General features: G+C 51.5%; 4 protein-coding genes across 8 annotated transcripts; 2 read left to right on the forward strand and 2 right to left on the reverse strand.

The window, feature by feature from the left end:
* Nucleotides 1-57: 57 nt before the first annotated feature.
* Ndor1 (NADPH dependent diflavin oxidoreductase 1) lies at nucleotides 58-8,672 on the reverse strand. Of its 5 annotated transcripts, XM_051184800.1 has the most exons (14): nucleotides 8,492-8,672; nucleotides 8,152-8,229; nucleotides 5,258-5,355; nucleotides 3,322-3,420; nucleotides 3,138-3,239; nucleotides 2,815-3,024; nucleotides 2,397-2,518; nucleotides 2,096-2,316; nucleotides 1,912-2,019; nucleotides 1,663-1,777; nucleotides 1,369-1,515; nucleotides 1,159-1,277; nucleotides 997-1,091; nucleotides 58-894 (listed from the first exon to the last, which is right to left on the reverse strand). In XM_051184800.1, exons 1-14 carry the CDS (start codon nucleotides 8,624-8,626, stop codon nucleotides 750-752), a joined length of 1,794 nt encoding a protein of 597 aa, XP_051040757.1. In that variant the 5' UTR covers nucleotides 8,627-8,672; the 3' UTR covers nucleotides 58-749. The 5 variants fall into 5 exon arrangements, 4 of the variants coding, with proteins under 4 accessions (XP_051040757.1, XP_051040758.1, XP_051040759.1 ...); XM_051184801.1 differs by lacking the exon at nucleotides 8,152-8,229; XM_051184802.1 differs by lacking the exon at nucleotides 8,492-8,672 and having other exon boundaries at nucleotides 5,258-5,424; nucleotides 8,152-8,235.
* A 139-nt stretch (nucleotides 8,673-8,811) lies between these two features.
* On the forward strand, nucleotides 8,812-10,190 carry Tmem203 (transmembrane protein 203). Its single transcript, XM_051184805.1, has one exon. The coding sequence runs from the start codon at nucleotides 8,942-8,944 to the stop codon at nucleotides 9,350-9,352; it is 411 nt and encodes a 136-aa protein (XP_051040762.1). The 5' UTR covers nucleotides 8,812-8,941; the 3' UTR covers nucleotides 9,353-10,190.
* A 4,449-nt stretch (nucleotides 10,191-14,639) lies between these two features.
* Nucleotides 14,640-22,338, forward strand: Tprn (taperin). Its single transcript, XM_051184806.1, has 4 exons — nucleotides 14,640-16,594; nucleotides 21,247-21,475; nucleotides 21,565-21,671; nucleotides 21,783-22,338. The coding sequence occupies exons 1-4, from the start codon at nucleotides 14,729-14,731 to the stop codon at nucleotides 21,843-21,845; spliced, it is 2,265 nt and encodes a 754-aa protein (XP_051040763.1). The 5' UTR covers nucleotides 14,640-14,728; the 3' UTR covers nucleotides 21,846-22,338.
* A 1,206-nt stretch (nucleotides 22,339-23,544) lies between these two features.
* On the reverse strand, nucleotides 23,545-24,982 carry Ssna1 (SS nuclear autoantigen 1). Its single transcript, XM_051184809.1, has 3 exons — nucleotides 24,822-24,982; nucleotides 24,447-24,646; nucleotides 23,545-24,105 (listed from the first exon to the last, which is right to left on the reverse strand). Exons 1-3 carry the CDS (start codon nucleotides 24,871-24,873, stop codon nucleotides 23,998-24,000), a joined length of 360 nt encoding a protein of 119 aa, XP_051040766.1. The 5' UTR covers nucleotides 24,874-24,982; the 3' UTR covers nucleotides 23,545-23,997.
* Nucleotides 24,983-24,993: the final 11 nt, after the last annotated feature.

Below are 24,993 nucleotides of genomic sequence, written 5' to 3' on the forward strand. Positions count from 1 at the left end.
GAATTTCCAATAGCTCTCTGGATCCTCTCTGTTTGGCTATCAGAGAAGGCTATGAGCTTGGCTGAGCTGTTAAGGTTTATGATCAGACAGAGCCAAGACCTGCCCTCTAAGAACAAAGGGGACACCAACAGGAACTTACATATCCGAAATGCTGTGTGACTCAAACATAAGTATCTGACAAGGACTCACACGTACACAGCCTGTGCACATACTCTGGAAGGATCTTTGGCCACCACTAGCAGATGCAGATAATCCATGTCCCACCTGCCACCCTCAAAGCTAGGAGAAGCAAAAAGGCAGAAGTGAGTAGTTGCCTAGGCAGTTTACTGGAGATGTTTAAGGACCTGCAGACAGACTGATTTTCATTTTCAGTGCTCAGGAGACTTAGCCCCAGGGTCTCCCACAGGTGCTGTGGGATGAATGGAAACAGCACCAGGGCAGACAGGTGATGCAGCCCTCACAGAACCCCCTGGTGGAATGGACCATAATGCAGATGTGGGGTCAGAGAGAAAACCAGGAGTGTAGGTTGCGCAGGGGTTGGGATTAAGTGTGGGAGGGACACTGGGCTCCACTGAGTTTGGCTGAATTCAGGGAGTGCTCTCCTAATCAGCTGGAGCCAAGAAGCCACACCATGAATCTACCCAGTGTTCTGGGATCAGAGAAGGGCAGGAGGTGACAATGGGCCCTCCAGACTCTAGTAGGTTTTCCAGTGCAGCTGTTAGTGTGGCTGTGAGCTAGCAAGTGGCTCCTCAGGCCCAGGTCTCAGTCTGGAAGTGCAGTGTCTGCTGGAGCCTGGCAAGGTAGGCAGCTGCGTCTGCATTGGAGAGTTGTCCTTCTTCTTGAAAAATGGATGTCAGGGCTTCCGCAACGTCCGCAGGCATATACTTAGCATTGCTGGAGGGGCAGACCTCAGAAAGCTCAGGGATCCTGTGGTCCCAACCCCCACTCCCACCTCTGTAGGCTGGTCCACTCCTCTACACTCCCAAGTTGGCTCACCCTGCCAGGTAGAAATAGGCACCTTGGCGATCCAGCAGCTCCCAGACGAGCGGCCCTAGCTCTCGGAGCCGGTGCTGCACATATACTTTCTGCTCCTGCAGGTATCAGAAGCTGAGTTTCAGCCATCCCTACTCCTGCCCCACCTAAGTTGAGTATACTCACCTGCTCTCGGGAGAAGGCTGTAACCAGGGTCAGGCAGCCCTTCTTCTCTAGTTCCTGCCACTCAGTTTGCCAGTAGAAGTCCTGATCCCGCTGGCGGCATCCAAAGAACAAGTAGTTTCCTGGGGTACATAGGGTGGCCCCCCATCTGGATGCAGGGATTCAGCCAGACCAGTCTCAGTGGTCACACTGCCCTGGGACTCCTGTACTCACCAGTTTGACCATGGGCCACTCGCTCTTGAATGGCTGCTCGGAAGGGGGCCACACCAGTTCCAGGCCCCACCATGATAATGGGTGTGTCTGATGTCTCTGGGAACCTTAGGCTCCCAGGCCGCACCCATAGAGGCACCCGGACAAGTCCTGTTGCAGGAGGGAGATGGCGAGAAGGAGGTCAAAAGACAAGGTTGAGGTGCTCACTAGTAGGGCTTGAGATCCTGTGGCAGGAGGCACAGGGAAAGATGGGAGCTTGAGGCTATAGTCTCTCCTGCCCCCAGAAATATGGATTACCTTGCTTAGGATTCAGGGATGCTAGCCAGGAAGAACAGAGGCCACGGCGGGGCTCCTTGAGACGAGTCTGGTACTCTACCACAGCCACAAGGATCTGTAGCCTCCTGGGATGAGCCTAGGGACACAGTGAAGGACCTGCCCTACTAAACCACTCCCGCCTGCTACCAACCCCACCCAGGGACAGCCTCTGGTATAGAAACAGTCCCTGTCTGCAAACACCCTTCCCAGTCCCAGCTTTCCCACCCTCACCAGCAGGGAGGAGGCGATGGAGAAGGCCCGAGGGCGGATCTGAGGGATAAGGTCCAATAGGTAGTCTGCAGGAATAGCAGCCGCCGTGTGTGGAAAGTCACATAGCACCTGGATAGAAGGAATCTTAGCGTGGTGGTATGTTATGGCTCAAGGGCCCATGCCCACCTACATGCCTATAGCCCACCTCCAAGATGGTCCTGCGGGGCCGATTACAGTAATCCCAGAGCTCTTCCTGACCTCTGGCAGAGCTGAATTCCAGCAGCTTCTCCCGTTCCAGCCCATGTGGGGAAAGACAAGCCAAGAGCTCAAAGAAGGAACGGCGGGGCACACTGGCAATGTCCAAATACTGTGACACAAGATGCCACACAGTGCAGGGCTCAGGCAGTCCTGGTGGGTAAGGGACACCTGTAGGAATGGCATGAAGACTTGGTGGGCAGGGATATCAGGCCCTGGCCCTGAAGAGTTGGTGCATCTCCCATACTCACCTGGCTCCCTCGCCTTCAGCTTGAAAAACTGATTGGGGTCCAGGCACAGCAATTGGCAGAACTGTTGGGCGTGCGTCTCCGAGTTAGAGGGCATAATTAATACGACATCACCAGCAGTGAAACTATACAGAAAAGTCACCAGATATGTGGGAATGGTGTGGGGAGACAAAGGGCTACGGAAAAGGGAGAGTATGTACTTTGGGGGAGGACAAAGGGACTAAGTATACTGAAGAGAAAGAAGGGGATTATTCAGGGAAGGCTGGAGGTCTGTGTGTAGAGATCTCTGAGCCAATGGGCTGCCTTGGCTTTGGTAGACTCTTCTGAACTCCTACCACTGCCTACCTTTTCCCTGACCATGCCAGTTTCCTAAGAGCAAATGGGCACTCTGACCCACTGCTTGAGGGCTTTGGCCCCTCACCTGATACTTGAGTCTGTAATGTCAAACTCAATCAGTCGAACATCCTGAAAATGTTGGGGGCCAGTGACCCTCTGGTTGGTGACCACAGGTGCCAGGAAGGGCTGTAACTCGGATGGGGGTCTCTGAGGAGCTGAGCAGGCTATGTTTTGCTCCTCAGTTCCTACGCTGGGGACTTCCTGAAGAAACTGGAATATGAACTTGGAGGGCAAGCTGTGGGGAAAAGTGGAAATATCAGGTGTGCAGGGGCTACTCAACCATACCTTGAAGGGGTGCTACCAAGCTTAAAGTCCCTTGATATTCATACACCCAAAGTTCAGACTCACGGGACTCCAAGAGGGATCTCAGGAAAGTCAAGGGGCACTGGGTACAGTCCCATTATCTTCTTCCAGAGGTCTCCCAACCAGGGGTCAATGGCAGCATCAGGACTAGGAGAGAGCACAAGGATTGGCCTCTGCCGGCCAGAGCCAAGATGGGATGCCAGAGAGGTACCCTGCAACCACCACTTACCCCAGCTCATGCTGGTCATCACCTAGACATGGTGGCAGGAGGGCACTGCCTCCTAGCTGCAGCAGCCTACGATGTAGCTTCTTGGCCACGAAGTTGAACCTGTGAAGACAGCAAGGTTGGCTGGGACAACCAACAGTGATGAGAGGTAGTCTAGCTGACCTCTAGAGCAGAGTAAATAGTACCCGGCTTCCCTCAAGGATTATTTCTCAGCAGTGCACATTGGCAGAATCCTAGGAAGGGGTGGGGCTTAAGCATGCAGGGGATGGGAGATTGGAGCAACAAGGACTACGAATGGTGCCAGGCGGTGGTGGTGCACGACTTTAATCCCAGCACTCGGGAGGCAGAGGCAGGTGGATCTCTGTGAGTTTGAGACCAGCCTGTTCTACAAGAGCTAGTTCCAGGACAGGCTCCAAAGCTACACAGGGAAACCCTGTCTCGAACCCCCCCCCCCCGACCAAAAAAAAAAAAAAAAAAAAAAAGGAACACAAATGGTAGATTCCCTCATCTCAAGGTGCCATATGGAGGACAATTGCATTTTATTTATCAACCCATACTTCTTGAAGTGACCAAGGCCCTGGACTCCCTTTGGTCAAGGTTCTAGTTGCCATTTGAGGTTGGAAAAAGGGACAGATAACCATGTTTTCATGTAAGAGGATTTCCTTTCTTTGGTCTGAAAGACACACTGGTCCCTGAACTAGCTTTTCTTCTTGGGGACCACATCCATAGTTGGACTCCCTCCCACATGCTCTGTGCATCCACAGGCATTCAGTGAGCAAAACCAGCCACGTTGCTGCCCATCTCCTGATTTTCTATTCTTTTGGGTTTAGTGAGATGGGGTCTCACACTGTAGGGCAGGCTGGCCTGGAGACTGTGGCAATGCTCTCATTGTAGTCTCTTGGTGCTGGGATTGATTACAGGTGAGTGAGGAACCATCATGCCAAGCTTCCATTTTCTGTTTTTATCTAAAGAGGTTTAGAACCTGAGATGGAGGCTGAAGAGATGGCTCAGTAGTTAAGAGCACTGACTGCTCTTCCAGAGAACCTGGGTTCAATTCTCAGGACCCACAGGCAGCTCACAACTGTCTGTAACTCCAGTTCCAGGGGACTGGTGTACACAAAATTAAAAAATAACCCTGCCATGTACACAACTTTTTATGGTGCTGGAGTGGCCTTCAATGCTGGATGATAGTGGGCCCTTTGAAAACAGGACATGGGGGGGGGGGAGGCTGGAGAGATGGCTCAGAGGTTAAGAGCCCTGGCTGCTCTTCCAGAGGATCTGAGTTCAATTCTCAGTAACCACATGGTAGGTCACAACTATCTATAATGAGATCTGGTACCCTCTTCTGGTCTGCAGGTACACATGCAGGCAGAGCAAACACAGTATACATAATAAATAAATCTTAAAAAAAAAAAAAAAAGGACATGTTCAAAGTGCTGCTGTCTTAGGTATTACAGATCTAGTTGCACCTCTGAGCAGAAATCTCTAATTATCACCCCAGCAAAGAACACTGCTTGTTAAGGGACACAGCTGTCCACAAAAACCCTGGAAGAGAAAACCCATGAGCTGTCTCCATGTGGGATAAGTCACTTGCAAGTAAGTTGTCCATCTCAGTGCTCTTTTCAAGTTGTCAATACCTCACAGATCAGGTGTTGATAAACTTCATCATATGTTGTAATGTAATGCTGGCTGGTCCAAGCCTCCTCATGCCCTGAATTCCGTCTGTGGACGGAATTCCTTCCCTAACTATGGTCTCCTTTGTGCAAAGGCCTTACAAGAATTAGGGTGCCTACCAGGGATTATCTGTGGATAAGGTTGATCAGCAACACAGTGCAGGGATGTGTGGTCTAGTGGATGGGCACCTGGGGGCTCAGTTGCTAATTTCTTGCTTGATCTTGAGAATGACCCCTATCTGGCCAGCCTGTGCACCCCTACTCACTTGGCATATGAGGAGTCCCCGAGGCCTAGGACAGCAAAATCCATCTGACAAAGGGAGGTGGGCAGCAGGCTCTTCCGAAATATGAACCTCCAGAAGTTCTGTAGCCACAGGAGACCATGTTAGGACCCCAGCTCAGGCTGGTTTTTGGTGTCTGTCTGAGGCCCCAGCTGGGAGAGGATGGTGTATAAGGAAGACCATCAGAGTCTAGAAGTATACACTGGCCAATCTAGACATCTCTCCTTCACATGGTGCAAACTACAGATCAGGAACCTGTACACAAAGAAAACTTATCCTAACTGTGTAAATATTTCTCATAAATTGAGACTGGTACCTTAATGCCCCATGCTGTAAGTGGTAATCTAGTTACTAGGGCAGCCTGATGCCATCTTGCAGTGTACTTAAACTATTCTTCCTATTCTGGTCTAAGGGATGAATTCAGTTGCAACCCACCAATTGCTTCCCTATTACTGTAGTGGTGGGTCAGCCAGAAGCTGTGACCAAAGTCTTCTGGGGAAAAAAAAAAAAAAAAAAAAAAAGGGGAAATGGGGGTGTGCCCTGAGTCTCTGAAGGTGTCAACTCACTGATTAATGCCCTGTAACTCTGGGTTTACACTGACTTTTCCAGTTTGGTGACTACTGCTGAGAAGCCAGTGGTACCTACTTATTGCCCTCTGTCATGCTGTTCTTCCCCACACTCTGTGACTGCCCCTTTGCTCTCTGTAGGCCCCTACATAAGCATGTGGTCACTGTCTCAGGCTGCAGTCTCCTCCTTTCATTGTATGACTTCCTTTACTTGCCTTTCCCTGGAGTCTTCACTCAAGCAGATTCATTCATTCATTCATTCTGTGTGTGTGTGTGTGTGTGTGTGTGTGTGTGTGTGTGTGTGGGAGAGAGAGAGAGAGAGAGAGAGAGAGAGAGAGAGAGCCATTTGTACTGGGGAGGCTGAGGAAAAAGGTCTAGGACATGCATACCCCACAGCGGGTTTCACCAGCAGGGGATGGGCAAAAACCCAGTTACTGGATCTTTTCCTGTGATTCCAATGTGTTTTAAAGACCAGGGCAGAGAGGCCAAAGTCTTCCTGTTCAGCAGACTGTCAGTCACAAGAGCCATGCCCTTGTGTGTTTTTGGTGTTGGGTCTGTAGCCTCTTCAAAGGCCTCCAGTTCCTGTTGTGACTGAGTCAGACACTACTGACTCCTACTCTTGGGGGGGGGGGGGCTGGCTACCTTATCTGTCCATAGACCTCAAACCTGAGGGAGGTCTCTATTCCTTCAGATCCTTGGCACTTTCTTAGCTATTTTTTTTTTTAATTAAATTCTTGTTTTTAAGGTGTGGTTTTGCTCGAATCAAGTTTGAGGCTGGCCTCAAACTCATGGTCCTTAAGCTTCAATCTCTGGAATGCTGAGTTTATGGTTGAATGCCAGCATATGTGGCTGATAGTTTTTTAACTTTTGAGACAATTGTCATGTAGGTGAGGGCATCCTTGAACTCCTGATCCTTCTACTTCAGCTTCTCAAGCTCTATGTTTGAGATTATAGTCTCTACCCCACATATACTGTTCTCCTTAGCAAGTACCACTGCCCCTAGGGACACCTCTCCAGACTGGTTTTTATTCTACTTCAGTTCACCTCTGATGGCTGCTGCTCCTCTCAAGACTCCCATCTTCTTGTCATTGACCTAGGTAAAGGGGAACTCTGTCTGGCCATGACCATGCTAGATGGCAGTCCTGGAGGAGATAGGGACTTTGTTTTTTCACAATTTTATTTTGTTTGTTTTAACAGTTACTCTCATGCCAAGACCCTCCTAGTACTACACAGCTAACTGTAGTTCGTCTGGGTATCTCCTAGCACCTGCCCAACCAGATCCACTCACTCTACAGGTGGAACTACAGTATATCCTGTTTCCTGTGTTGTGGTTCTGTCCTTCCTCATCTTCTACATTCCTCTCATGACTCTATCTTTTTGGCCTCTCTGGAATGTGCCTGTTTTATTCTGCCTTGTGCCACCATCCATCTTAAACCACATGAACACCTTTTGCTTGTGGTGGCGCATTCCCTGGCATTACTCTTGCTACCTTCAGACAGGTCTGGTCTTGCTACAACTCGAGGGGTACTGTGTCACTTCCATAGTTGTTCCTATAGCTTTCATCTTAAGCCCAGGTGTTGCACTGTGCCACCCAAGTTTTCTGAATGAAACTTTCTTCCTTCCCTCTTTCTACCAGCACAGTCTGTGGCTGAGGAATCCTCAACTTTCTGACCTTCACACAGTGTGTTTCTTACCACCACCTGCCCCTATCTTTTATTTATTTTGGAGACATTATGTAGTCAGGCTAGCATGGAAGTAACTACACAGACTAGGCTGGTCTAGAACTCACAGAGTTCCCTCTGCCTCCCAAGTGCAAAGATTAAAGGTGTGTTCTTTTCTTCCAAAAAGCTGTGTCCGATTCCATGACTGCCCCCACTCCCAGAACATCTGGCATCTGGTATTTTTCTGGTAACTGGCCATTAATCCTGCTGTTTCTATCACTGAGCTCAATGTAGGAGAAATGTGGCTGCTATGTCCCATATGGTGCCAGAAATATATGTGCTTGAGAAAACAAAACAAAAAACCCTAAAGAATGTTACAAACTTTAAATTTCAATACATGACTCAGGCCAGATTCCTATGTAGGTCTGGGAGAAAAAAAAAAAAAAAAAAAAAAAAAAAAAAGGGCTAAAAATAGAAATCAAGGCTACTGAGTGGCTATTAAGAGCTATTTCTCTACCTGATCCATTCAAAGAATATCTCTCAAAGCCACGTCTCATATACAACATGCACCGAAGGCCAGCTATTTCCTGTGCTCCCAGGGACTCCCATAGAAATGAAAATGGGGTGAGGGTCCACATAAGCCTAGCCTTACCTTCATGTTGTCAGGAGGGTCTCCTTGGCCTGTGGTCGCACAAACAAATACCACCAGGGGCTCCCTAATGAGATTCGCCTCAAGGACAAGACACGGGTATGTGTAAGGTCTCTGACAGTCCTAACCAGTCCCCCCCACCGCAACACCCCCACCCAACCCCATTCAACTAGGGTAACAAGAGTAAAGTGTTTGGAGACTTATTCCCAGGGGCTACCAGGCCTTCGTGCCAAGCCCGCCTTTCCCCTAAATCCGCCTGAGGCCGTAGGGCAGCACTCAAACGTCCTCCGTTCGAGGACGCGAGGTCCGGTGGAGGGTCTCCGCCGTATCACCCGAGCCTCACCACCGCGTAAGAGTCCAGCGCCTGCACACGGCAACCTAGCCGCCGGCGCCGGGCCTCGCGACCCAGCCTCTCCGCTTCATCCTGGGCTGTGCCAGTCTGGCTGCCGAAAAGCACAAGTAGCTGCGGAACCTGCATTACTACACACGCCGGACAGAACCCTACACACCACTAACTTCCCCTTTCCGCTGTCAACAGGAAATGACGTATTTAGGCTGCGTCAGCGCGAGCTTGGTGGGTGGGGATAGCGTCTGAACCTCCGGCGTTCGCTAGCATCCAGTTCCGGGTCCAGGTTTGAGGTCTGGAGAACAGCGGAGCGCTGGGGCCGGGTTCCGCTTGCTGCATCGCGTGTGCAGTGCTGGCAGCAGGCGATAGCCAGGCCCTCGGACGAAGCGGGCACGGCCCGTTGCGAGGCGCCGTCGGCCGCATTCCGGCCGGTATTAAACAGGCGCGATGCTATTCTCGCTGCGGGAGCTGGTGCAGTGGCTGGGTTTCGCCACCTTTGAGATCTTCGTGCACCTGCTGGCCCTGTTGGTGTTCTCCGTGCTTTTGGCACTGCGAGTGGACGGCTTGGCCCCGGGGCTTTCCTGGTGGAACGTGTTTGTGCCCTTTTTCGCCGCCGACGGGCTCAGCACCTACTTCACCACCATCGTGTCTGTTCGCCTCTTCCAAGACGGGGAGAAGCGACTAGCTGTACTGCGCCTTTTCTGGGTTCTCACGGTTCTTAGCCTCAAGTTTGTCTTTGAGATGCTGTTGTGCCAGAAGCTAGTGGAGCAGACTCGAGAGCTCTGGTTCGGCCTGATCACGTCTCCAGTCTTCATTCTCCTGCAGCTGCTCATGATCCGGGCTTGTCGCGTCAACTAGCCTTGTGCAGGGGCTGGAAATGAAGCACTGCGAAACTGGAGTGTTGGGTCATCCAGTCCAGACCCTACTTGACGCCACACTGGAGGAGCTTTGGTCAGAAACCCGTGTCTGCTTGTGCCCAGTTTACTGTCCAGTTTTTTCTATATCTAAGATTGTTTCCTCAGCAAAACTTAAAAGTGAAGCCTCGAGTATTAAAAGTTATGTCCTGTTATTCATGCTGAGTTGCCAGACAATACTGAACTTTTATGACATTTGGAAACTGCCTATAAGTTAACTATCCTGATAGGCTCTGAATATTTCCCATGGTGATATACCCCTTTATGAATCAGCCTGTTCACTCAGTAGCACTGACCTCAGAGCTTATCCCTCCATCGGTCCAGGCCAGACTTCTTTATACGATTGATAATCTAACAGAGCTTGCGTCACTTTTCTCTGTCCTAGGGAAGAATAGCCTTTTTTTCATTCCACCCCACATAGAGACAGCAGACTGTTAGGGAAAAAGAAAAAAAAAGCATCAATAGGATTTATCTGCAATCTGAGAAAAGACTCAAGACACTTCGTAATTTCCGGGCCCAACAGATTTCAGTTTCACGGAGTTTCCCACCATCTTGTGGCAGGCATCATTAGTACACCTGAAAGACAGACCTCCCTAAGGGGCCACAGACAGGAAGAGGTGCTCACATGCTCATGGAAATGGATACTTACACATAAGAGCTTGTGAACAGCTTGAGTTTATTGACCTAAAGTCTTGATTTTATGTCATTTATGTGCCAAATGAGAGCAATTGCTGAGATGGAAAGAATGTTTCTTGAAATCAATATATACCTAGACATCTCAATGTTTGAGTAAGGTGAATGCTAAGGTGTTCCTTGTCATGTGGACAGCTGGTCACAGGGTTGAGGTGGTGGGTGCACCTCAGAGCACAATGGGTGGTAGACTATTTTTGGAAGGTCCCTGTTTCTTGTTTTAGAAGATGGATAACTTGCACCACTGCCCATCCCAGCTGAGAACAACAGGCTCTACATTCTAGAGCTTGACACCAGAGTCCTTGACTCCTTGTTTTCTGATGACACCCTATAGAGTTGACAAATGATGGCCTGAGACCTATTTTTCTTTTTCTTCTTCTTCTTTTTTTTTAAATGGCCCAGAGCTGAGAGTAGTTTTTGTTTTTACCCTTTTTTTTTTTTTTTTTTTTTTTTCTTTTTGACACAGGATTTCTCTAGCTTTGGACATCTTACTCAGTAGTCCAGGCTGGCCTCGAATTCAAGAGATCTGCCTGCCTCTGCCTCCTGAGTGCTGGGATTAAATAGAGTGTCATGTAACCAAGGCTTGCCTCAAATTCGCTTTGGTTTTAGTTTTGTGTTTTTTTGAGACATGGTTTCTCTGTGTAGCTGTCCTGGAACTTTCTGTAGACTCAGAGAACTACTTGCTTCTGCCTCCCAAGTGCTAGGATTAAAGGTGTGCGCCGCCGCCGCCGCCGCCGCCGCCGCCGCCGCCGCCACCACCACCACCACCTGGCTTAACTTCCAGTTTTATGTGGTTCTGGGAATCAAACCTAGGGCATCATGCATGCTAGGCAAGCATTATATAATTAATAGTAGTAATAGTAGTAATACGAACTACTGAGCTGGACAGTGGTGGCACACACCTTTAATCTCAGCACTCGGGAGGCAGAGGTAGTTGTATCTCTGTGAGTTCAAGACCAGCCTGATCTAAAAGAGCTAGTTGATAGGCTCCAAAGCTACACAGAGAAACCCTGCCTTGAAAAACTAAAACAAACAAATAACAATGAAACCCACTAACTACTGAAACAGAAACTCATTATGTAACCTAGACTGGCCTGAAACTTATTCTGTAGATCAGGCCTCAAATTCAAAGAGGCTGGCCTCTGCCTCCCAAGTGCTAGGATTAAAGGTGTGTACCACCACACTTGGCTTAGGCCAGCATCCTACCAACAGACCTACATTATGGTGTTTACATTTTAAATTTATTTCTCTCTCTCTCTCTCTCTCTCTGTGTGTGTGTGTGTGTGTGTGTGCGTGCATGCGTGCGTGCGCGCGCGCGCCATACCACTCCTGCTTATTATTTGTTAGCCTTGTGATCCAGGGAGCAAACTCAGGTAGTCTGGCCTGATTACAAACCCCTTTTTCTGCTGAACCAGTCCACAAGCTCTAAGTTTTACATTTTTAAAGGGTTTAAAACAGGATGCCACAGTGTTTGCTGAAGTGGCTATAAAAAAAGAAAGGGGAATAAAGGGACTTGGGGCTATAGCTTCATTGATAGAGTGTTAACCGCCTTTTGGGTGTGGTGGAGGCAGGAGGATCAAAACTACAGTGTCATCACTGTCAACATAGTTGGAAGCCAGCCTGGACTGTGAGACCCAGCCCACGGGGTGGGGGGAGTCTAATGAACATCAACCAAAGTTAATAATTGAGAGCTAATGTGATTGGGCCAAATGTGATTGGGCCAAATACAGGGTTTCTTCCTTCCTTTCTTTTTTTCCTTTTCCTTTTTCCTTTTTTCCCCCTTTCTTTCTTTCTTTCTTTCTTTCTTTCTTTTTTTTTTTTTTTTTTTTTTTTTTGAGACAGGGTTTCTCTGTAGCTTTGGAGGCCATCCTGGAACTAGCTCTTGTAGACCAGGCTGATTTCAAACTCACAGAGATCCACCTGCCTTTGCCTCCTGAGTGCTGGGACTAAAGGTGTTTGCCACCACCACCCGGCTTCTTTTTTTTTTTTTTTTTTTTTTTTCCCTTGTTTTTAAAGATAGGGTTTCTCTGTGTAGCTGAGACTGTCCTGGCTGGCATTGAACTCAGAGATCCACTTGCCTTTGCCTCCTGAGTGCTGGGGTTAAAGGTGTACACCACCACTATCTGATTAGATCATTGTTTTTTAAAGAAATAATTTTTAAAAAATGGGGGGCTGGAGAGATGGCTCAGAGGTTAAGAGCATTGGCAGCTCTTCCAGAGGACCTGAGTTCAATTCCCAGCAACCACATGGTGGGTCACAAACTCTGTGTAATGATATCTGGTGCCCTGTTCTGGCCTGTGGGTATACATGGAGGCAGAACATGTATGCATAATAAATAAATAAATAAATATATTTTTTTAAGTAAGTTTAAAAAAATTCATTTGTGGGAGTGCACCATGTGTGCAATGTCTGCAGAGGCCAGCAGAGGGCGTTGGATACCCAGGAATGAGTTACAGTCATACAGATGCAAATAACCAAATCTAGGTCCTTTGAGGAGCATCACACATTCTTACCCTGGGCTACCTCACCAGCCCCTGGATCTTTTTTTTAAAATTGTGCATGAAGAGACTGTCCTGAAGATGTAAGATGTTTAGTAGCATGCCTGGTCTTTGCTTACTGGATGTCAGTAGCAGCCTTCATTTGTAATAACCAAAAATTTCTTTGGACGTTGTCATGTTTCCTGGTGACAAAGCTGTCTTTGTTGAGAGTCACTAGGCTAATAACTGAGTGTGGCTCTTTGCAAAAACAGATGTGCTATTCTGTGCTCCAGCACAGCAGCTTGTGCCTCCTCTGTTTAGGAGGAACGCTTAGACTTGTCTGGTTTTCTCCAGCTGGAAGAAAATGTCTCCAACCCAGGCCAGGGATCATTTTTGTCAAAGCAAGATACAAGATGAACTTTGAGTGGCTTCCTTTGTAGTATTTTTTAGATTTAGTTTTGTGTGTTCTTGTTTTATTTTGGTAACTTGGATTTGGGAAGTCCGAGTATAGAAGCCGAGTATTGGAAGCTTCCTGTGGGGAGGTGATTTGAGGGGCTGTAGCTCAGTAGCAGTGTGTTTTCCCAGCGTTCAATCTCTGATGCAATAAAAAGTGATTTGGGAAAGACTTCCAGACAGCTGAAATTCAGTTTATCATCTCCCGTTTAATAGAGTGGGAAGGTGCATAAGTCATACCTACAGTTAAGGTGGTGCCATCTGTAGACTGCCATGCAACCCAGAAGCCAGTACAGGCACATATCCCTAGGGTCAATCTACCGTTTGGGCAGAGACCCATATCCATGAAGCAGAGTCCCTGGAAGGCAAGTGGCACTGGAGACAGCAGTGCCTCGCCTCAGCTGGGTGTTGACTATAGGGCAGAAAATGGAAAACCAGACTCCTAGACTATAGCTCCCAATTTTCTAATGCCTCCTAGCAGTTGCTCTACAGTGTGTGCTGGGAAGGGGTACAGATTGGACAGTTCTGCCCAAAGATTTGTCGACCATGAGGTTATACCTGAGTCGCTAGCTCCCATCCATTCTTGGAGATAGAGAGTTCAACAGGAGTAAGTGGGACCTACCCTTACCCTGGTTTTTTTTTTTTTTTTTTTTTTTTGAGACAGGGGTTTTCTGTGTAGCCCTGGCTGTCTTGGAACTCACTCTGTTGACCAGGCTGGCTTTGAACTCAGAGATCCTCCTACCTCTGCCTCCCAAGTGCTGGGATTAAAGGTGTGCATCACCACCACTGCCCGACCCTTACCCTAGTTTTTGTGCTCTTCTTCATGACAGAACTGCCTAAGTGTGTGAAGCTCTGCTTGTATGTGTAACCTGTTTGTGCGTAGAAATGAGGCTGCTTCCTTGGTGCCTCCTACACCTATGGATTCCTGGCAGGACCACAGATGGCAAGCTGTGCACCTGAGAGTCACATTCACATATATAGGTCTAAGCAACAGGTCTGGGATCTATGAAACCGAGATTCTTGGAAAAAATACCAAAACACAAAACAAAACAAAATATCCCTATTTTTGGGCGGATCTCAGAAGCAGCATTTCTAGGTCTTAAAGGGTCCCTCGCCTGCCTGTCCACGGAGGTTCCAGTACTCCAGATTGGAGCACGGTCTGGGTCCAAAGGTGGAAGGCCCATGAGCTTGTGTACTGTCCACAGGAGCAAGGACCTCCCGGCTCCCGCTAAAAGCTATCTCCCCAGAAAACAGAGTAGTTGTGCGACTGTCGAGAAGTCGGAAATGTACCAAGGTCATCTAGGTCGCAAGGGTCGGCTAGGCGTTAAGCCAATACCAGCCCTGCCTAATTGTGGTCCACAAACTCGGAGTTCAGAGCGCAGAGGCGGAAGTGAGGGGCAGCCATTGAGTTGTACCTCCCTGGGAAGCGTGCCCACTGATCTTCACCAATAGGGACTACCCAGTGCCGGTCGTAGTCCAATAAAAACGTTATAGGGGAGGGTGTAAGTGCGTGTCCTCCAATCAATTGGGCCGTATACCTCTACCATTGGCGGGCAGCTCTGCCTTTGGGTCAGAGCACGCTTGCCCAATTGGCGGCTACCAAGGGGGGCGTGGCACGGCGCGGTACTGAGGCGAGTAGCTGAGACTCTGTCGGGGCGAGCTGCAGCCTGTGCGGTCCCGTCGGCGGCTGCGTCCGCAGCATGGCCGGCCTAGGGCGGCCGGGCCCGGGGCCGCGCACCGCGATGCCGGCCTGGAAGCGAGAGATCCTTGAGCGGAGGAGAGCCAAACTGGCCGCCCTAAGCGGAGGCCCGGGACCCGGAGCGGCGCCGGAGGGACAGAACGAGAAGCTGGTGCTGGCCGAGAGTCTGGGTCCGCTAAGCGAGAACCCGTTCATGCGACTTGAATCTGAGCGGCGGCGCGGGGCACGGCCGGCGCAGCAGCTGCTGGAGCTGTACTGTCGCGTGCCCGGAGTGCGTACCATCCGAGCCGACAACATCCTCATCATCGAGTCAGCACCTGGCTTCCCGCCCGCCGTGCCGCCTGCTGCGGGCATCCGCGCCGCCGAAGTAGTGGTGTTCGAGGCGCCTCAGCAGGGTCGTGTCAGCCGCCTGTTGGAGAAGTTCGATTCGCCAGCCGCGCCCCGTAGCCGCGGGAGCCCGGAACGCTCCCGCCCCGGACTCCCGCAGCTTCCTGTGGCGTCTGCACCTGCTGCCACGCGCCCTCCCATCAATAGGTCGTTGGCTCCTGTCCCATCGGTGCCTCTCAGCCAGCCCGCACTCCCTGTTTCTCCTGTCCCCGTTGCCCCGCGCGCGGGTCAGCGCTCCGCCTGTTGCGAGCCTGCGCACCCTGATGGCACCACAGGCCCCAGGACCCGGCGCAGCGAGTTCCTACAGAAGACCGGCAGCAACTCCTTCACTGTTCATCCCAGGGGTCTGCCCCGCGGTGCGGTCAACCGCTCACTTTCTAATGGACCCGTGACCCAGAAGTCCCCGGCCGGCCCTGCCAATGGGTTGTCGGGTTCTCCGCCTGCTCCGGGCAAGTGGAAGCCAAAGGTGGAGTCAGGGGAACCCTCTCACCCGCCCCCCAGCCCGGGAACCCCAAGTGCCACTTCAGTTGGGCCCCCTGCCTTCCCAGCGCCCAGCCCAGCCAGTGCCACTCCCAGCCAGCGCCGGTGGGTCTCTTCTGCTACCAGCGCCAATGACTCCTTCGAAATAAGGCCAGTCCCCAAGCCAGACATAGAAACTATCCCAATCGGGGACCTTCAGGCCAGGGCTCTGGCCAACCTCCGTGTTAATTCCCGCAATTCCTTCATGTTGATCCCCAAGCGCAAGGCCCCTGGGAACCATCCCTCGGAGGCAGAGGGGAGGCAGTCAGAGGAGCCAAACCGGCAGGAAAGCTGGGCCTCTCAGAGCCAGGGGCTCAGAGCCCAGCTGGTGTCTACAGTGGATAATGCACCTGTCCTAGAGAGGAGTCCCTTGGCTGCTGAGGTGCAATGGGCAGCTAGGGAGGGGGGCTGCCCCAGACCAGCCACTGCTGTCACAGACAGGTCTGTTAGGTGGCAGAGGCCAACTTCACCACCTCCATTTCTACCAACTACTGTTGAAGCTGAGCCAGCTGAGGGCTTGGGGGTTCCTGGCTTGGACAAGAATAGCCAGGAGCCTGAGAGGCCAGGACTTCCAGTCACCTTCATTGATGAAGTAGACTCAGAAGAGGAGGCCTCCCAAGAAGCCAAACTGTCATCCTCAGCAGTTGGTGTGCCTCCCCAGTACCACCTGGGTCTTGCCAGGCCTGGGCACACCTCAGAGCTCCCAAATCGAGGCAGCAACACTTTCATAGTGGTGCCCAAGAGGAAGCCAGAGACCCTGCAGGAGCCACACTTGAGTCAGGCCAATGGGCAGTCCCAGCAACAGGAGGCTGAGGAACAGGACAGTCTCTCAGGACCCCACACTGCCCTGGAGAACACCCTTAAGAAACGCTACCCCACGGTGCATGAGATTGAAGTGATTGGTGGTTACCTGGCCCTGCCGAAGTCCTGCCTCATCAAAGCTGGCTCTTCAAGAAAAAAGGTAAGTGGTAGGTAGGGAGAGGGCTGCTGGCATGGTGGGTTTCTATACAGTGACAGAAAAATTGGGCTGTGAGGTTGTACCAGGTCCAGGGCCTTTGAGCTGTGATGGCTCCAGGATGGAGCTGGTTAGCCTACTATTTACCCCAGAGATTTGGAAGGGAGAGCTGGTCAGGCAATGCAGAGTTCCTGCATCCTTTGGAATAGTTAGTTCCAACTAATTGCAGGTCTACCTTCAGGAAATAGCCTGGCCTGTTGGCTCTGACTTGGTCTTTGATTCCTATGGAACCTGGCTGGGACAGACATCCAGAGCCTGGATGTAAATGAGGAGGTAGGTCAGGCATTCCTTGCAGATCCTCACCCTGAGCTCAGCCTGGACACAGCCTATAAGCCAACTGGAGGTTCTCAGTGCCCCGGAAGGTACAGGAGTCAGAGCTTGGCAAGCCTCTGCCTTCTGCAAGCATGGATTGAGCACAAAGGCTTCATGCCAGACTTGGTCAAGAGGAGCTTGGGCAGAGAGACTCAAGAACAATCCCCTAGAGGCTCATAGCTGGCCAGAGTGAGCCATGTTTCCTGTCTAGCTCTGGCCAGTGGCTTGGAACCCTCTGGGCACAAGGAAAGTGTTCTGCAGATTCTTCCTGATTGTTCCAGGGTCTGTGTTTGTCCCCTGGGGCAAATTCCAAGACCAACCACACATGACTGTCAGTCAGCTGGTACAGAACAGGGAGGTGCACCTTTCTCTTCTGCCAAGATGGCACCTACAGATTCTGCTCCACAACAGCTAGAAACTGGGCTCACCCAGGTTAACCTCTTCCAGCCTCAATTTCCTTGGGGACCCTCTGTAATAAGCCATAGCACTGCCTCACTCTTCATTTTTTCCATCACTTTTTGCTTCCAGTCACCATTGGGCTTGGCATCATCTCCCTTGCCAATTCATCTGCTGGGTCAGGAGTCCACAGTGATCTTTCTTGGATTTCTGGTGAGGGGGCCCAAGGCTCTTCCAGTTTTTGCCACCTGAGACTATGTCTCTTCCACCGTCATTCATACTCTTTCCCCTGAGTTCTTGGGGCATAATGGTCCAGGCCCCTCCCCCCTCTTTTTGCTCTTTCCTTCCCTGTTTCCTGACTCTGACCTTGGCATCTCTGTGAGGTGGCCCATCCCCATGCTTGTCCAAGTGATGAAAGCACCCCTTATGTAGATGAGGAAGCTGAAGCTTGGGGAGTTCATGAGGCCATGGAGCTCACGGGACAGGAGCTGAGTTCAGGTTCCTGTCTCCAGAGCCTTGCTCCTATCCTGGGGTCCTTGGTTTCATCTTGAGACTGAAAGGCTGCTACTAAGAGCCTGGCTATCCTCCCTGTCTAGAGACAACTGTGGGAGTCACTCATGGCAGGGTTAAAGTGAAAAGAGCAGGGGTACCAGGTGTGGTGGTTCATGTAGCTCTCGAGAACAAAAGCAGGGCAAGGCCCAGATACTAGCAGGGGCTGTGAGTAGGGCCCTGGCCATCCCTGGCTGTCTGGGCCAGTCTGAGATAGTTGGGGGTCCAGATGGATGATGCTTGTTATGGCCAAGTGGCCTGGGCAGGGCCTTCTGTAGCTGTACAACCTGCTGGTTGTGCTGTCCTGCCTGTGCGTGCACCAGCTGCCCTGCCCAGCAAGACACAGGATGCCTGTTGGAGGGGGCAGGGCACAGAGCTGACCAACCTTCTGAGCAGTGTGCAGGGTGAGGCCTTCATGTACTTTGTCCTTTCCCTGACATTGTGCCTACTGCAGCCCTTAGGGAAACCCAGGGTGCTTGTTTTGAGGCTCAAGTCATTGTCTCAGTCCAAACTCCTTCTTCCTCCTAGTGGGAGTAGGTCGGTCCAGAGGATCTGGGGCAACTGCACACTTTGGTCCTCCTTCCCCTGTGACTGGGTGACCCCAAGGCAATGCTGGTTTTCTAGGGGTAGGTGAGGGGTTGCTCTTTATTGGGCCTTCTAAGCAGCAGGGCCTGCCTTGGCTTGGCAGCTTGGCAGTCATTTCCATTTAGGTTATCTACTGGGAGAGAGCCCCTGTTTGTACCTCTCTTCCCTGATGTAGCGAGTTGCAGCCTCCCAGCCCCCACTGTCTTCTTGGCAAGAGGGATGTCCTTTCACCCCTCCTTTCCTGACTGGGAGCACCAGTGGCTCCTACCTGTCTAGCTGCTTCTTCCTTTTTCCCACCTCCTGTTCTGGTGCCACACCCAAGCATGTTCGTGTCCTCAGGGCTCAGGCTTCCCACCTTCCCCGAAGGTGTAACCTTCACCTGAACTGCTGTGGCCTAGTTGTGACCCTCAGCCTGGCTCCCATTTGAAGGTGTGTCTGTCCATTTGGTTCTTCCCAGCAACATCATCTTCCTTCAGTCTGCATCTGCCTCCCCTCATTAAAGCTGACCTGAGTGTCTTCTCACCTGTCTTCCTTTTCGTTCAGTTTCTCCCCCCCCCCCCATGATCTTTCTGAAGCTAGAGACTCTAGAGAGGGACTGGACTCTTACTCATGAAATCTCACTGGGACAGGGTCTGCCCTCAGGAGGAAGCAGCTGTGGAGACCCCAGTTGGGTAGCTCTCTTGTCCTGTCACCCTTGGGAACTTTGGCTGGGGACCAGTGGGGGATGGGAGCTAGACTGTGCGCAAGGGAGTGGGGGCAGGGTATGGCTAAATATCACCTCCAGCCAGTTGAGCAGTTTCCCTGCTTTGAGTCCCAGGGTGGACACCATTCAGTAACTCAAGCTGGGTGTGTATGGGTAGGGCAGGTTGAAGGAGAACAAAAGGGCCCTGTAAAAGCTGGGAGGTTCTGCCACCAAAGGCCCCGTGAAAGCCCAGAGGTTCCATCACCTGCCTGCTGTATTGGGTGTGCTGGGTAAAGTCCCCCAGATATTGGTGACCAAGTTATGTACTGTCACAATTCCTGCCTGTACCTCCCCCACCTGCACAGGCAGCTCCACCCCTCGCAGGGGTCATAAGCGTGAGTCACCATGTGACCTACTGACCTATGCTGGAAGGGAGGAGGAGGCCTATGAACACTAGTCTGGCAGAGGAGACAAGGAGATAGTGACTGGGGGAAGCTAGGCCCCAGCTGAGACAGGCAGGCTTATGCGCCACTTCCCCACCCCCAGCCTAGCCAGGCTGTGCCAGGCACCATACCCACAAGTATCTATCCCCTCAGCCTCCCTGTGGAAACTGGTCATGCAGACTAATGAGGGTGTGCTAATCCAGCTGGGCCCTGGCAGCTGGTCCTGTATTCTCAGTAGTAGGGGGATGGGTCTCAAGGGCCCCATCCAAGGGCCTTTAGTGTAGAAGGCTTCATGCTGGTTAGGCCCTATATGGTCTTGGGCTCCTACTAGGGTACCTGTCTCAGAAGGCTAGTCAGGAAGGCCAGGTGACAATGTCCCTAAGCCTCTGCCTCACTTGTCTCCAATTTGATCTAGTCTTCAAGAACTAGGTAGGCCTTGAGGCCAGAGCAGGGTACAGCATGCTTTCATATGACAGGAATGGACATCTCTGTGTTTTGTCTGACCCAGGGGGTCTCCCCATCTGCCTGTTCATGTGTGCATATGGCCAAAGTAGGATCTTTGAGAATAGACCTGAACAAGCTGAGGAGCTAGGTGTTCTGACTCCTGGGATCTTCCCCTGGTCCTCATTTCATTGGGCAGGGGAATCTCCCAATGGACAGAGAGGGCTCATGGATATCAATAGCCACGTGGACAAGTGTGGCCATTGGTTGAGAGGGACAGGAGGCAGGATGCTGGCTTCTAGTCCTGGCCTCCTGCTTTTGTGAGCCCTTGTGCGTTCTATGGCCTGTGCCAGGGTCATTTGCTGCCTCAGGACAGGCTCAACCCTCCTGCCAGGCTACTCTTCCATCCTGCTGGGCCTCTGGCTCCTTCCAGGGGAAGAGGGGGAACCTGAGCTGGCTGTTGGTGTCCTGTGCCTGGGAGTTTAATATTTCGAGCTCGCAAGGCTGCCCCATCTGCTGCATAAGAGTGCTCATGTTCATTACAAACCCACTAGACTGAGCTCAGCTCAGAGTGCTAGGGGACCTCAGCAGTCATAAACTGAGGTACGGGGGGGGGGGGGAAGGGAGTACTCCTAGCCCAGGCAGCAGACAGGAGGATCATGACAGAAGATGCCCACAGCTTTCTGTCCTTCAGAACCAGGCCACTGGGAGAGAAGGGAGAATTTGCTTGAATATGAAATTCTAGAGCCACTGAAGTACACAGTACGGTAGGAGTTGAAGGTCACTGATGATATTGCTGGTACCCTAAAGTCTATGGAAGTGGGACACCCCACTAGACTGAAAAATGGGTGATATTCTGGGTATTAGCCTTTATTATTATTATTAATGTAGGGAGTTTTATTAGGGGATGGGAAAGGAGTAGAGAAGGGGGGGAGAAAGAGGAGAGAGGTAAGGAGGGAGGGAGGGAGAGGGGAGGGGGCCTCTTAAGCAGGTCCCTGACAGTGTGATGGTTGGTGCTCAGGATTTTTTAGGTGCACAAATACCTAAGATGTGGAATTAGCTTTAGGTGCTGGTGCCAGCAGAGTGTAGAATAGGTGGGGCCTGTAACTCTTGGTAGAAGGGTCTTCTCTCCCTGCTAGCATCTCTTAACTGGGTGGTAGGACCCCTGCTGACATGGTTCTTACTCCTAGATGAAGATCTCCTTCAATGACAAGAGCCTACATACGACATTTGAATACCCTTCTGAGAGCTCCCTGGCACAGGAAGAGGTGGAGGAAGATGAAGAGGAAGGAGAGGAGGATGGTGAAGAGGAGGAAGTGGAGCGCAACTCAGAGAAGCCTTTTTCCCTTTTCTTGCCCCGGGCCACATTTGTAAGCAGTGTGGGACCTGAGATCCCCAGACTACCAGATGGTGGCTCAGGTAATCACCTCCTGTTGGGATGGACAGCCTGGGGGTGGCACCTGGGCCACATTTTCCATGTGTCCCTGCCTATTCTCTTTGGTCCACAGGCCTGTCCAGCTACACTCCCAAGCATTCCATGGCCTTCAGCAAGTGGCAGGAGCAGACGGTGGTGCAGGCTCCAAGTGAGGTGGATCTCCCACTGAAGGAAGTCATGGTAAGCCAGGTGGAGCTAAGGGTGAACACGCAGACCCCCAAGGGCTGGCCTGCTTGGGAAGGGGTTGACATATGGAAATCCTTAGTGGCTATATTCTATTCTTTCTCTCAGCTGACACCTGCCAGTCAGAATGATCTCTCGGACTTCCGCAGCGAGCCAGCCCTCTATTTCTGACCCCTGGAGCTGCTAGGATGGCCAAGACTTAGCCCCAGGTGTGGTGGTTCTGGAAGCCACTCAGTGCCCAGGAGCCCCGACTATTCTGTGCCCCTTCCATCTGCCTCTCCCTGCTTTCCTTTCTCCCTGTTGTTCCCTGCTTTTGGGACTAGGTCTGAATCTCATTCCTGTTTTGGGATTCCAAGGAAGAACAGATGGGAACTGCCTATGGGACAGGCTGACATCCACCTGTAACATCCCATCTGTGAGGAGTTGGGGGCCTGAACGGATTTTGTCCCAGGGTGCTGTCTATCCTGCCTCTCAGCTCCTACCTTTGGGGAGTGTCCACTGTCAGGAGTGAGAGGCTATCCTAGCTATTTGCTCTTTACTAACCCCAAGCTCCTGCCCTCAGCCCATGATTCTACTATGGTAAACTCAGCTACCCTTAATGATGGATGGCAGGGTATTTCCCCCCCCCCCTGATATTGGAGTCAATAAACAGCACTGTAACAAGGCTGCTTTTGCCTTCTTTACACAGCCCTTGAGAACAAGGTGGAGGCCTAACTTGGGCATCTGTACAAAGAAGCAAAAGGTAGCCTCAGTCTGGTGTTGTCACACTTTGTGGTCTTGCTGGTCCAGGATCTTGCTCTTGTTCTCTCCCCATCCCAAGCATGTTACTTTCTCCCTCAAAGCTAGTACAGTGTAAGTGGATCTAATCTCGGGTCTGGAACTCCATGTCCCAGGGGCCTAGACGTTAGTTGGGAAGGTTGTAAAGACAGGATTCACTGTGGGGCTAGGAACCTAGGAAGGTAGCTAGTTGTGTATAGCACAGGAATGGGCAAAGTGGAACTTGGAAAATCTTTCCTCATGTTTGATTTGGATACCTCCTGACCAATGAGACTTAACAAGGCTTTAGCAACAGAGAACCCCCAAGAGTCTAGGGAGATGCAGAGCTTGGAAGCTGTGTTCTCAGAGGCCTGGGCAGCCAGTGTAGAGATAGGGCTATCTACAGACATGAGCAAACTGTCACAGACACTAAATGCAAGTGTCTTCTCTTCCTGTCACCTAAGAGCAGATATAGCGCTTGACTGGGCTCAGACAAACATTATGTATGCTTCCCTCAGAGAATAAGTCCAGCGTTATGGGTACTTTTTATTTAAGAAAGGGTCTCCCACTATACCCCAAGCTGGCCTACAGTTTATTATGCAGCCAGAATGGCCATGAACTTGAAAGTCACCCTTCTTCCTTGGTGTTGGGGTTATAGGTGTAAACTACCAAACCTGTTTTCTGATCTTTTTGGTCAACAAATACTTCCAAACTTGCCCCTGAGAAGCTGTGGCAAAGGGCTGGGCCGTAGGACACATGGAAATAGGAGTAAGCAATTCCTGTGGTTGGGAGGTGGGTCCTGACAGCAACAGCAGTGTATTGGACCAAACAGGCATGCTATATGAAGAACCCTGGTCCATGATGGGACCTAGAACCAGAATAGCTGGCATACAGTGTTGCCAGGTTCTGTACTGACCACCACAGCACAGCAAAGCCCCTCATAGGAAAGTGGTTTGTGAACTGGACTCAGAGAAAAGACCAACACCTCTACTAGCAGAGTTAAGGACTAGGGCTACCCTCAGTTCTGTGTTTTTTAAGACAGATAGTCCGGGGAAACTGCAGGCCTTCTTCCCTACCAACAGAATACATGGTAGCTGGCAGACAAAGCCACAGATCTTTGTAAAACAATCTTTATTGAAACATCAAGAGACCATGGGGATGGGCCCTGTGGTTTCCATTCTGGAGTCAAGATTCTTTCCTCAACATGCCTGGCCTGGGCCCCTAGTGGCTGAGGAGACAAAGTGAGGGGCTCTCACAGTACTTGGGCTAGGACCAAGACCTCCTTGGCAGCACAAGGGAATACAGGAGCTTCAGAGAGAGTCCCTTCATGGAGCTAACCAGGAGCTCAGGATCCCCATGACACATGTGAGAACAGAGCCGGGAACTCCTTTCCTATTGTACTGTCCTAGGGCTTTTCTTGTCACCCAAGGCAGGTGGAGGTCGGAAGTTGCCCCTTTGGGCACCTGAGATAGTGAGAAGGCATCTGAGGCCACGAAGAACAAAGATGCTTTAGGACAGACATGTTGGGGACTGGGCAGCCATAGGCCACGGCTGAGACAGACGCTTGTCAGCTGTCCTTGCCTCCACTACTCTTCTGGTCTGAGGCTGTGGCTTTAGTCAGGTTCCCAGCTTCCCTTTTGAGGACACTAAGCAGAGTCTGAGAGCTCTCCAGGATCTGGGGCCAGGGAAATAAAAGGATTGTTATTTCTCTGGTAGGAAGGTCCCACCGTCTCAGCCTCTCTCACACTGGAGAATGGTAATCTCAATCTGGCCCGTGCTGAAACCAACCGGTCACGGGGTTAAAAGTCTCCCTCCCAAAGCCCTCCCTTCCTCCCTGCAAAGCCAAGCTGGGTTAGTTCTGGCCCACATCATGTACTCTTTCCAATACGCGGCTGCTCACTCTCTTGGATCCCATAAACAGACACCTCCACTGTCACGCCTACAGGCTCGGAACCGCAATGGGCCCTAGCCTCAGATCCTAGCGAAGCACTGACAGAGCACAGCTGAGAGTCCCACCTTGAGGTAGGCGGCCTCTGTCTCTGCGATGGTCCGGTCAAACTCGTTGCGAGAGGCGATCTTGCGCGCCAGGTTCTCATTGACGCGGGCCAACTTCTCTGTCAGCTGCCTCACCTCATTCTGCAGCCGCTGCTTTTCATCCTCCTCCTGCTGGATCTGCCGGCACAGCTCCTCTCGCTTCTGACACAGCTCCTCTATGCCTAGGGTGGGCGGGAAGACAGAGCTGTGGGCTGGGGCTCGTGAGCTTCGGACCCCGACTGGCACGACACGGGGCAGGCCGCAGAGCGGCGCTCGTGAAGCGTGTCCTCGCGGCCTCCCGGGTGGGCCGGCCGGACCCTGGCCCGTGGCCCTTGGCCCCCCGTGACCGTTGCTTACACTTGACCAGCTCGTTGTTGTAGTTCTGCAGCGCCGCGCCCTGTTGGGTCATGGTCGGCGCCGCGTCCGGAAGCCTCAACCGCCGCCGCACAGCCAGGCCTGCGCCTGCGCACTGCCTCCACGGCGCGTGTACACGCAAACGTCACAGCGGCGCGCCAGTCCCTTGCTTGCG

The sequence above is a fragment of the Phodopus roborovskii genome, unplaced genomic scaffold (assembly GCF_943737965.1).
Source record: "Phodopus roborovskii unplaced genomic scaffold, PHOROB, whole genome shotgun sequence".
In the NCBI taxonomy this organism is placed as follows: domain Eukaryota; kingdom Metazoa; phylum Chordata; class Mammalia; order Rodentia; family Cricetidae; genus Phodopus; species Phodopus roborovskii.